The 13,128-nt window shown below is 46.3% G+C and overlaps 1 protein-coding gene across 6 annotated transcripts in view; it reads left to right on the forward strand.

The window, feature by feature from the left end:
* The window catches only part of LOC147463924 (uncharacterized), a 260,902-nt gene that overhangs the window by 70,700 nt on the left and 177,074 nt on the right, over window positions 1-13,128 (forward strand). For all 6 annotated transcript variants that reach the window (XR_015185506.1, XR_015185507.1, XM_086491978.1 and 3 more), the window contains 3 exons: window positions 190-324; window positions 410-970; window positions 1,063-1,913. Coding sequence is in view for 4 of the 6 variants with exons in the window: in XM_086491978.1 (XP_086348104.1) it covers window positions 190-324; window positions 410-970; window positions 1,063-1,913 (1,547 nt within the window). In the remaining 2 variants the exon portion in view is untranslated. The remainder of the gene's footprint in view (window positions 1-189; window positions 325-409; window positions 971-1,062; window positions 1,914-13,128) is intronic.

The raw sequence follows: 13,128 nt of genomic DNA on the forward strand, positions 1-13,128 counted from the left end.
AAGCAGCATCGCATGCAAGAGAAAACAGAAGTGTGTAAAGTAGTGTAGCCCTGAAATTATGCTTGCCTCATCAAGGCAAGTTTCTTGATTTCAGAAAATGTCTTGTTATAACCGCTGCAATATTTTTAGCACACAGTTTGATCCTATGGATGTTCAAATTCACATTAACTGTTCTGGAAATATGAGCAGGAAATAAAGGCTGTTGATCTATGCATTATTGCCATGGAAGAAAAGAAAATTTCAGCAGCATTGCTTTTGAACCTTGAGGGTGTTGGTGATGCTATAGATGTTATCCCTTTGCATGCTGAATGTTTCTCTCCTCAGGTATGGGATGTCAGATGAGTGTCTGTATCATGTAGCTCTTACTTTTAGATGTATTTTTAACACTATGTCAAACTGTGTTTTAAAGGTCTCCTTATCTTTAGAGACTTTGGATTATGGAAGTTGTCTTCTGCGGTACAGCTACACACAGGAGATTGAAATAATAAACAACTCTAATGTGCCTGCCTGGTATGAAATTGTTTCTTTGAGCAATGAAGATAAATTGTCGGCTGTTATGGAAGCCGATGCAGCTTCTGGTACAGTATCTTGTCATTGCCAAAAACCAGTGAAATTATCACTTCAGACTCAAAAGTTGGGGCAGATCTCCCTCCTAGTTACCGTCAATGTTTCTGGAAAAGAATCAAAACCACTAACATTTGCAATATCAGCCATCTCTTGTGGTCCTTCTATCCAAATTGAACAGCCTGCTTCAGACACCTCGGGAACATTGACCTGGCCTGGAGAGAATACTTCCATCCTAGACTTTGGCAAGGTGCAGGTTCTTCAATATCATGCTTGTATACTTATGCTGAAAAACCTGTCCTGCATTCCTGCCGAATTGAAAATTTCTCTTAGCAAGAAGAAAACTGTGTTCTGCATTGAAATGGACACCCTTGTATTGGAGCCTTTTGGAAGCCAAAAACTGACTGTAAGCTTTAAGTTCTCTATTAGCTGCTTCTAACAAACCTTAAGTATCTTGGCAAGGCATTTTTAATGTGGATCTTCCTCTCACATGTGCAGGTCACAGCGAACCTTGATGATTCTGTGAAATTCACAGATAGCCTTAAAATAATCACAGAAGGCAGCCAGCACTTGATTCCTTTGAAAGCAGTTGGTATTGGATCGACACTAGTTTGCACAGAGCTTGCTACTGGGGCTTTTGATTTTGGAAAACAGGTGACATTACGACCTTTTTCTTATACCCTTAATATAGAAAACCAAGGAAGGAAACAGCAGTCATTGGCTTGGGTAAGCATGAGTGCAGCTGGGGTGTTAGAAAAAGGTAAAGAGAAAGAGAAAAGAACTTCAAATGTGGTAGCAATGGAGAGGAAAAAAGTATTTTCTATTGCACCAGAAAAGGCAATCATTAAACCTCATGCAACTTGTCAGTTTACATTGACTGGTTACGCACTAGATGCTGAAAATGTTATCGAAAGATTGAGATGCAATGTGACTACTACCAAAGCTGTTTGGTCGCACGACCTCTTTCTGAAAGCTGACATCTCACCTTTAAAATTGCTGCTTTCCTCCAAAGAACTGTTTTTTGTTCAAAACAATAGCTTACCTGATGATTTGCAAGATCTGAGTCAGACCTTAACATGTAAAAATGTGTCCGAGCTACCTATTCATTTTGAGCTGAGCACAAAAGAACCTTTCTTTATGAACCATTCAGAGTGCAGGCTTCAGCCATCTGAATCAGTGGATATTATAGTGAACTTTGAAAGGCAACATTCAGAAGAAAGGCTAAGCAAATCTCTACAAGGAAATCTTGAGATTGTTTATACAGGCACTAATGAGAGAGAAGCTTTGAAGTTGCAGGCAGAAGTTTATTATCCAAACCTGCAGTTTGATGTTGCACAGCTCAATTTTGGGTAGATTCAGATCCTTAACAAGATTTTTTTAAGGCATGTTTGCTGATAGAGGTCACAGAACTGAAAAAATAACAGTTAATTAAAGAGTATCTCAAATATGTATTCACAAAAGAAAATATCAGACTACAAAGATGCAGTCTGCCTTTTCTATTACACAATAAGAGCTCGCTTCTATGAAAATGTAACTTGAGAAATTACTCATAAATTAAGGCACTAACTCGACTTTGGTTGAGTGATGGAGCTAGTAGTGAAGATGATAATAGTAAATCTGTGAACAAAAGAAAGAAAGAATTTAAGAAATATGCATATGAACCACAAACTGATTTCATGGAAGTCTGCAGGCCTTTGAATAGAGAACTACATACTCTCGTTCATGGTGCAAGTAAATGTGGTGGCTGGTAGTGCCATTGCTGTCTATCCTAGTGTCCATGCAGCCTATCCTTATATGCTATAATTTGACAAGCATGCTTTAGAGAGATCTGGTTATGTGGAATCTAATTTGTGTGCAGTAGCAAGATGGCTTTTCTCAAAGCTGGTGTCAATAAAGTGTGGCGGCCCATTACTATTTATCACCCTCACCAATAGTTCTAGCAGATTTGGTATGCCGACCTGTGTAGCACTGTGTACATTTGGGCAATAACTTTGCTTGTGATAGTGCTGGTATGGGTGACACTTACTTGAAGCTTGCTGATGTAGCGAGTGTCTCAACTGATGCTGAGGGGTCTAGTTAGTAAATACCATCATAGATGTGCTTAGTGTAGATATCAGAGAAACCGTGTGAAATATATGTGGTGGTGTATGGGGTGCATGTAGGTGTTATGTGTGGTGGAGGTGTGCTATTGCGGGAGAGTGAGATGTAAGTATGGTCAACACCAGTAAGTGTGGGTGGAATAGTCAATGACGTGATCAGCTCCCTCCATGGATCTTAGAATGCCGTCCCTTGAGATATCTCCCTCTGAGACCAATGGTGGGATACATGTGAGACCTCCCGAATCTGGCCACTGGGTATCTTGTCAATGGGCTGTGGGTGTTGCTGTGTCTGCTCTTAGGTCCTCTTGACTCCGGTCTCATCAAGGGGGTGTAGCATCGGGAACTCCTCAAAAGTCGTAAGTCTCACACTACCTACTTTGTGTCCGTCCATGAAGTCTTCCATGAGGAAGACCTCTCCGAGGCTAGAAATACTCCATGATCCCCTCTGCAAGACACGTATATGGTGACAGGGTGTCACCATATACGGGTGTCACCCTCCTCCTCCCCCTCGTGCTCCGCTCATTCTTGTTCTTCCTCCTCTCCCTCTCCCTCTGTTGCAAACTTCTACCCCGAGGGGACGAAGGAGCATAGAGCAAAGAAGATGAAGCTCCCCTCATGTAGCCCTAGTCCGATCCACATATAACGGACCTCGGGAGCGCGTGCCTTGATTTGTATCCTCCCTTGCAGCTCTTGTGGGTACAAGACTGCCACCCCTCTTGATCCCTAGGAAGTGTTATGGCGCATACACTTTCGATGTAGGGACTCCCATACAAACCTCTATACTCTTGGTAGGCCTCGTTCTGGGTTCTCATGTGTCTCAATGAGAAGTATGATTGCCTCCTCAAGTCACCTTGGGTGTGTCCATAGGGATCCTTTGTTTTTCCATACAGCCATGTGTGTCAATGATGACTCAACCATCGCAGTATATGGCTCTCTGGCCCCCCTTATGGGCTTGTAGGACTCGTGGTGTGTATGACTATGTATTCTCTATCTCCATCTGTGTTAAGGTCATCGTCAAGGAACATGGGATCGCTTGCTAAAGTGTGCAATATCACCCTGTTTCACATGAAAATGGTCCTCACTATCTCACTGTGGAATTGTAGGATGAGAACCCTCTTCTTGATTGTCTTTGCTGGCTCTCCGAGGTTTGCTCAAGGGAAGGGGCTCCTTTTCCTTATAACCAAGCTTCTCGCATAGGTACTTTCATCTACTTATGGGAGAGGACTCCGTCTTCTTGTGGATGCCAGTGATACGGATGTTGAAGCGATGGGCATACCTCTTCTTCTCTTCCTAGGTTGTCTTTGCAATTTGCAATTTCTCTTTTTGTGATTCTTCCTCTACCTCTTTGCAAAGGTTTTTGTTCACCACCTCCACCCATCCATCCTTCTTGGCTTCAATCATCTTTCTAATGCTTGTAGTGATCACTTCGGGGATTTCTCCTTCTCTTGAGGACTGTTCTTGTACAGAGGTCAATCTCCTCTCTCATCATTCCCTTCTCTCGTGTCCAATCCTCCTCATCTTTCTTCTACTCTTGTCACAAAATAACGACGTGGTTCTGCCTGGGACCATTGGACAAAAGTTTAAAAGTTATGAGTTGTTCCAACTTATAGGGTCCCGTCTGATGGGGCCCTAGGGACTGTAGAAGAAATCGAGTGGGATGTGCCGACGTGGAAGCATAAACTCACTTGGCACTTGGAGTTCTTTCATCCTTCTCCACAAATGGTTACGTGGAATCATATCAAAGGCTTTCTTAAAGTCCACGAAACAACAATACAATCGCTTGCCTTTCAACCGACTTTTTTTTTTTTCCGAGAAAAAGATCCTTCTATTAGTTACTGAAACTACCCATAGGGCTACAACCACCTCTTCAAGAGAGGGCTACAACAACCATGGTGGGAGACTCTCCCAATGAAAAAACCAGCATATGTACAATGGGGCTAAATCAAGAAATGGGGGGAGGGAAAAGCCACACAGGTGGTCGGAAGTGCCATCGGAGTACACCGTGGACCATGGTGTAGAAAGGCCCAGGATGCCAGAGTCGAAGGAAAGCCTCTCTGCGCTCCCGCATGCGGTCGGAGCTGGCCTGTAGTCCCTCGAGCTGTCCTCTGAGAGTGTGGATCAGCTCTAGCCAAAAATCACGAACAGTCTCTGCTGGTGGCACAGGGCGAGCCTCAAAGATGCGGAAGCGACGGGCCCGCCAGATGAACCAGAGTGTCAGGCCACTGATGAGCTCCCAACACTCCTCTCTCTCACTGCACCACTCCTGTGGAGTAAGCTCTTTAGCAGGCTAGAGTGTAGGTCGCCCCTCCTGCATCACTATCATCCTGTTGGTGAAAGATAGCTCAAACTGAAGTGCTGGGCCCGTGAGGGTGGACCAAGCCGCTGCTCCCCAAGTGTACTGTCGAGCCGTGGAGAGAGCAGGCATCAGCCAAAGTACTCGAAGCCACACCTGCTAGGCCGAAGGACAGTCCCAAAGACAGTGACGCTGAATCTCCACAAGATGGTCACAAGCTGCACATGCGATCGAGAGACCACTATGCACTAGCCAGCTCCCAATTGCTGTAGCTCTGTGTGCGACCAGCCACTGAAACAAGGTGACTTGCCTCGGCTGTCTGGAGTCCCACAACCTCTCCCAGAAGGCTACCAAGAACTCAGCTGTGAGACCCTCCTCTTGTTAATGAGGTGCTGCAGCGGGGCGGGTCTCTTTGTGTACTGCTAGTATATGACGTCCCAGTCGAACATTGTACTGAAAGAAAGGGACTCCTGGGTGGTCTGCAGAAGAGAAGGGGTCCCTCCAGAGCCACTCACCAGGATCCCACTGTACTCATGCCAGTGGACAACACTCCCAAACCCACAGCCTCCAGTGTCCAGTCTCAAGAGCTGCTGGGTCAGGATCTATGACACAAGTCTCCCACAGATGCCCACTACTCGAATCCTCTGAAAACAGCACTCTGCCACCTGCGCGGCCTCTACTGCAACTCGCTGTAGGCATCCCCCACCCTAAAGCTCGAAGAAAAGGGATGGAACAGTCTCTGAGTAGGCCCTAACGGAGATGAGAACCTCCAGTCGTGTGAAGGCTCCCATCCACCTGGGTGCTAATGGCTCGAGAGGTGTGAGCCACTCAGCTGGAACTGCCTCTGAGATGTCTTGGCACATGCTCTGCACCCCTCTCATGCCCTGTAGCTGGAAACCCTGTACCTCCTCTGACAAGCCTGTGAACTCTAACCAGTCACCTAAAGAGCGCGCTGGACCCGCTGCCATGGGACCCCAGGAAACATGAGGCCGACTACCAACCAAGTGGCCTCTCTGAGTGCTAACCATGGGGTTCCAGACAGGGGCTGCCGTAGGAACTTCCCGTGCAAGTAGGCTATCTCTGCTCCAGGCCTCGCCGCAAGAGCTCCCAAGATCGAAGCAGACTCACAGTGAAACGGTCCTCCAGTGTCCTGCTCAAACCAACTCTGCGCATCTTTGTGAAGATCCATCTAGTCGAAGGTTGCCAGGGGCCTCCTGCTTGAGGCACCCTAGCACGGAGCCGCTGTAGCAAGAACTCCTTCCAGGGCTCCTCACCTGGAAGAAATCCTCTGACGATGAACTTCCCAAGAAGGGCTCGGCTCTGCTGTGTTGGGTCAATGATCCCAATCCCTCCCTGTGAACAAGGAAGAGTGATGACCTGCCAAGCCACTTTGGCTCGGGCTATCTGAGTGTCACTTCCTGACCAGAGGAAGTTCCTGATCAGCCTCTCTACCTGGCAGATACAAGAACTCGAGAAGATCCAGCAAGAAGTGATGTACCACATAGTCGCCAACAACACCTGGTTGGCCACTACTACTCTGCCAGCCAAAGAAAGTCGTGCTGAGCTCCAATGTAACAACTTTCTCCTGATAGACAAGAGAAGGGGAGCAATCTGCTGCTCTGGAGACAAGTCCAAACCAACCTGACAGCCGAAGTACCGAACTGCAGTCCCTGGGGGAATCCACCTAAAACCCTCTCCTGGCATCCAATCGGGTATAGGAGCACTACCAACCGAGAAAGCCACTGTCTTTCTCCAGTTGATCAGTGCGCCCGATGCACAACAGAAGGTCTCCAGTGCCTGATCACACCTGTGAAAGTTGGCCTCCTGGCCATCTAAGTACAAGGCTGAGTCGTCGGCAAACTCAGCGTCCAGAAGCTCATCTCCCGGAATAGGGAGTGCTAAGCCCCGTAGACCAACCTGCTGCGACACCAAAAACTTGCTCATCGCCTCCGCATAGAACAGAAAGAGGAAGGGAGCAAGAGGACAGCCCTGTCTGACCGAACGTGTGAGCATGAAGCGATCATCTCTACCTCCCGCCAAAAGTACTTGACTGTGAGCCTATCTGTACAAAGCTGACACCCCTCTGATCCAAGCATCTGAGAAGCCCATCCTTTGTAGAGTGCCCTTTAGAAAGTCCCAGTCAACTCTGTCATATGCCTTCTCAAAATCGAGAAGAAGAATCACTAGGTCCGCACCACGGAGCCGTGCCAGGGCAGAAGCCTCCCAAAAAGTAAAGATGTTGTGAAGGATACTGCGTTCCTTGACAAACGCGCTGAGTCCCATGTATAAGGCTCTCTAGAAGTGGTTGAATCCTCAAACTTAGAGCCTTGGCAAGAATTTTGTAGGCTGAGTTGAGGATGGTGATGGGGCGCCACTGTCGAATCTCATCCAAGGAGCCACCCTCCTTGGGAATGAGGTAGATTAGGCCCTCACTCATGCTGTCAGGCATCACTCTTGTGTGCAAAATGTACTGAAAATCACTATAGAGATCTGGGCCAAGCAGGTCACAGTACTCCAAGAAAAAACTGGGAGTCAACCCATTGTCACCGGGACAGCTACCACGGGGGAGATCCCTAAGAGCCGTGTGCAACTCCTCGAGCTGAAGTGGTAGCTCAAGCCTCTGACGCATCTCCTCGTCACAAGACAAGGCATCTGTGCCCAAACCTGCTCCCTACATGCATCTTGGCGCTCTGACTGGGGCTCTGCAGAATGTAACTCACGGTAAAAGTTAGTAGCAATTGTACGCATATCCTCGGGCTCAGAAGCAACTGACCCGTTAGGACTCCTCAACTGAATGACCTTGACATGCGAATGCCGAGGTCCCACTGCCTCAAAAAAAGTACCCGTCACTCTATCACCCACCTGGGTCCACTGAGTTGCCTGTCGGTGAAAAGCAAACTCATGTCGCCTCTCCTCTGTGCTAACAAGCTCCTGACGAGCCTGCTGTAGTTGCTCCTCCAACCAAGGACTCTCTGGATGCTACTCCTGCATCCTCTGTAGCAAAGCAATGCCCCGAATGAGACACTGCTCCTCTCTCACTACAGCCCGGCGAGCCAGAGACTCCTCGAGAAAAAAACGGCTAATCTAAGCTAGGCCTGAGGCCACTCTGTCAGCAGGAGAATCCTGCTTGTCCAAGCTCTCTGTCCATAGAGCCTCTACCCGCTCTCTGAGTGCTGAGTCCAACAAGACCCTCTCTGGGATGCGAAGCATCATGCTCCCACTCCTCTGCCTGTCTGTGAAACCGGCCTGTTCAATCCAAAAAGGGCGGTAGACTTTACTTCAAACCTTGATTTAGCTTTCACCCATTATTAGTCGTCTATTTTACGTGTACTTTCAAGACACAACAAAGAGGAGAGGGATACAGGCTGGTAGATTGCACTTGTATGAGTAGACCGACACCAGATTGGCCCCTAACTTAGGCGCCCCTTTCGGTATTTCTTTATTGTTCAAAAGAGGGAATAAACGCTGTGGATCCCTATAAGGTGCCCCGCACAACCTTGGCTGAATTTTGACTGTTCCGGCCTGATTTCGGCAGCATAACAGTACTAGAACCCTTCACGGTCAGTATTCCCACGCATTAAATGACTTTCCCAACGCATACGGGCACTTTGCAAAACCTGGCGAGAATCTGCAGCACGCTGAATTCTCTGTTCTCAGCCCTGAAAATGCGCCAGATCACCTGTACAGCGGTCCCCTTGCGTCCCCGAACCTCTTGGGGGTATTAGGGTCCGTTTAGGGCCAAAACCCTAAACCTGCAAAATTACACAGCAGGCTGTAATTTACTGTTTTGGGCTCCGTTTCGCGTGCCGGTCGCATCCGTAGCAAGTCCTCGAGCTCCGGCACCTGTAGGGCTACTTGCCCTTTGAATTGGACGAGATTTTTGGCGTGAAACCTCTCCGAATTCACCTGTTCCTGCGGGGGGATTAGCTGCTAGCTAATCCAGTACCTGTGCAAGAGGCTCTTAATCGCGCATGAACCCACACAACTGTACATTGGTCAAATGAAGAGCCCACTAGTGGGGCATAAGATACTGCCAAAGGGGAGAGAGAGGGCAGTGCGTAGCGTGCAGGGCATCACTCCTGGCACTGCACTGTACATAGGAGGGAAAGCAAGCACTCCATAGCTCTTAACCTGTGACAGAGACTTGCAAAATGAGCCTCCCAGCTATAAATCACGTTTTTGCCTTCTCTATAAGTAGTAAACTGGCCTCAGAGTGCGAAGTGTCACTCATTTGTGCATTTTTCCGCTTTAGACCCTCGGGTCTAAAAATATCTCACCTGCAGCCTCTGTTGACTTGGCCACAGAGTAACAAAATGATCCCCATGTCAAACTACACGTAATGACGCGAAGACATTTTCAGGTCCCAAAATAGCAGTTCCCTAAATTTTAGGAGATGCTGCCATTGTATCTTTCTAGGTCATCCGACCCTCTTTGTACACTGCGGCCACATCCAGAATTGAAATGTAGCCTCTGTAGCAAAGGATTCCACTTTGGCTAGTCAATGACCCCACTTTGGCTAACCATAGTCTTTGTCCAACCTTAGTGCTCTCTTGCCCTCAGGCCTAGACTCCCTCTGGACAATTCCACACTAGCTATGCAATGCAGGGCAGTTAGATTTCCCGAGGGGTGTTTCCAAAAAGTGAAAGTAAATAGATAATAAGAAAGAAATCAACGAAAAGGATAGATAGTAGTCACACGCTGGTGACATACCCCCCTCTTGAAATCTCAAACGTCCTCGTTTGCATCTATGTCGTGCATGCTTACAGTCAACACTGATGCATTCAACACCTATCGACACATGTACGACACATACATGCTCATTGTCAACCGTGGTGTGTTCAACACCTTGTCGACTCATGTATTGCCTGCGTGTGAACCCTGTCCGAATGACATAGTGGTAGCTTCGCACTCTGCCATTGCTTTGAGTCACTAACTTTCCAATGACAAAATGGTAGTTGCACATTTTGCCACTGTGTTATAGTACACGTTGGATCCCGTAACACTTTCAAGCATACCCAAACCGACAGTTTAAGAATGCAGTTACAGATGTACTCTTTAATAGAAGCAATTACTGTATCCTTGACAAACTGACAAGAAATACTCACTTCTATAGCACTAACCAAACTTTTGGACATTCCATAAGAGCAATTGCCAAACTGACAATCTGTACATCTCTAACATTCATGTAACAGGTATTCCATTTGAGCTCACTTTAAATACCATGTACATCATTTGTTTCAAAAGCCATTGTCACACTGACAATCCATGTAGCTCTGAAACTCAAGGGGTCAAGGTAGGTTGCAAATCGAAGGCTTCAAGGTAAAGTGATAACACAGTTGGTGACTCTGCAAGTTCACCTTCTTCCATCCACTTAGCATCCATTGGTGGATAGTTTCTGAACTTTACCAAGTAACGCCTAGCAACCTTGCCTTTCACTTTCCTTTCTTTGTGTGCCAAAATCTGTTCGGGGACCAAGATCTCGTCAAGTTCCTCGACTTCCGGTTGATCTTCAGCTGGCATATCTTCTGGCACATCACCCACATAGGGTCTGAGAAGACTCACATGAAACGCATTTTGAATCTTCCAACTGTCAGGCAATTTCAGCCTATATGCAACATCGCTGATTATGTCGCATACTTGAAAAGGCCCATAGTAACGCATGCTGAGCTTTGGAAACAGTCTTTCCTTGCCCTTCATCTTCTTTAACCTTGCCTTTTCAAAGCGTAAAAGCACCCAATCACCAAGTGAATATACCACTTCACGACGGTGACGATCAGCTGCTTTCTTTTGCTTTGCCTGAGTCCTTTCTAAGGCCACTTTGACCTTCTGGTACATTTCATCCATATCCTGAACATACTTATCTGCTTCAAATATCTTGTCCTTTGTATGCAGTATGGGAGGAACTTTTTTGCTACCTTCAACTATCTCAAAGGGTGCCTTGCCAGTTGATGAATGCACTGTATTATTGTATGCATACTCCACCAATGGAAAATATTGCTCCCACTTTCCTTTATGCTCTGACACATAGCACTTCAGCAGATCTAGGACAGTAGAATTTGCCTCTTCTGACTGCCCATCTGTTTGAGGATGAAATGACGAAGAGAATTTGAGCGTGGTGCCCATATTCTCAAACAAGCCTCTCCAGAACAAACTTGTCATGCGTGGATCACGGTCGCTAACAATCGACTGTGGCATGCCATGATACTTGAAAATATTGCTCATAAACAAGCGTGCCATCTGATCTGGTTTTATCTTCTTCCTGACAGGAATAAAATGAGCCTGTTTGCTGAATCTGCAAATAATGGTCCAAATACCATCGTTTCCTGTCTGCGTTCTCGGAAGATCAAAGATAAAATCCATAGCAATACTTTCCTATGGTTTATCTGGAATAGGTAGTGGTTGCAATAACCCTGGTGCCTTTTGCCCGTCAAACTTGACCTTTTGGCATATTAGGCATTCTCGCACAAAGGCATCCACATCTCTTCTCAATGTAGGCCAATAGAAGAATGTCTCAACCGCTTTAACTGTAGCATCGATACCACGATGCCCTGCATACGGTGGGACATGACTCTCTTCCATAACTTTGCGTCGCAATGTCTTTGTGACACAATCTGCCATGCATTATCATGAACCCGTCTTTAAGAAGATAGTGTTCATGACGTTGTCCATCCATTAGTTGCTCGAAGACCCTTGCAAAATCTTCATCATTTGCATACTGTTCTCTCATATCATCAAGTTCATGATGATAAGGAATTGACACAGCTGAAATTTGTGGCTTCCTTGACAAGGCATCAGCCACAACGTTCTTCTTGCCTTCCACATGCACAATCTGAAAATGAAACATGGACAAGATATTTGCCCATCGCATATGCTTCTCAGATAACTTTGTATGTGTCAAGAAGTATCGCAAGGTCTGATGGTCCGTTTGAACAACGAAATCTGCACCCAGCAGGTAGTGTTTCCAACTTAAGAGCGCATGAATCACAGCCAGTAACTCTTTCTCATAGACCTGCATGGTCATCTCTGGCCCTTGCAAAATTCTGCTCTCATAGGCTACTACCCTGCCATCTTGCATTAGCACTGCACCAATGCTACTACCACAGGCATCACACTGGACCACAAATGACTTCCTAAGATCAGGCAACACAATGACTGGATCTGAAGTCATCTTTTCCTTTAAGAGATTAAAAGCTAAAATCTCTTTCTGTGTCCATCTAAAGGTGATTGCCTTCTTTTGAAGAGCATGTAAAGGTGAAGCAATCTCAGCGAAATAAACCTTCTGTAATAGGAGCATAGTCCCAAAAAGCTTCGGACATCATGCACCGTCTTCAAATTTGGCCATGACTTGATCGCTTCAACTTTTGCAGGATCCATTCTGACACCATCCTTTGAGACAATGTGTCCCAGAAAGTGAATCTCTTCCAGAAAAAACTCACTTTTCTTTGCATTGATGAGCAACCTATGACTGCGTAGCTCTTTGAACACAATGGCCAAGGGATGCCTATGCTCCTCTTCATTCTTTGAGTAGACTATCATATCATCAAAGAATGTACCAACAAACTGCTGGTGTGGATGGAAAATTTTGTCCATCATCCTATTGAACGTAGCAGGAGCATTTGTGAGACCAAAGGGCATCACTAAAAATTCGTAAAGGCCAAACGTTGTTCTAAAAGTAGTCTTGTGCACATCCTCTGATCTAATGCGGATCTGATGGTACCCACTCTTTAGATCTATCCTGCCAAACATAGCTGCTCCTTCTAATTTGTCCATAATATCATCAATTCTAGGTATAGGGAACCTATTCTTGATGGTATTCTTGTTCAGTGCACGGTAGTCGATGCACATACGCCATGAGCCATCCTTTTTCTGCACCAACAACACTGGAGAACAGAATGGAGATGAACTGGGCTGAATCAGCCCCTTTTCTAATAGCTCCTGTACTTGGCCCATTATCTCTTTCTGCTGAGCCGCACTAACTCTGTATGGAGGTTTATTTGGTGGGCTACTGCCTGGCACCAAATCTATCGCATGGTCCTCGGGTCTCTCTGGCGGTAATTGAGACGGTAATGAATCGGAAAAACAGTCACTATACCGTTGTAAAAACATTGACCTTTCTTTATCTAGCACATATAAATTTGATTCATCACAATCTGACACTTCACGTGCAAAAAC

This window comes from Adiantum capillus-veneris, chromosome 2 (assembly GCF_014529385.1).
Source record: "Adiantum capillus-veneris isolate H3 chromosome 2, ASM1452938v2, whole genome shotgun sequence".
Classification (NCBI taxonomy): Eukaryota; Viridiplantae; Streptophyta; class Polypodiopsida; order Polypodiales; family Pteridaceae; genus Adiantum; species Adiantum capillus-veneris.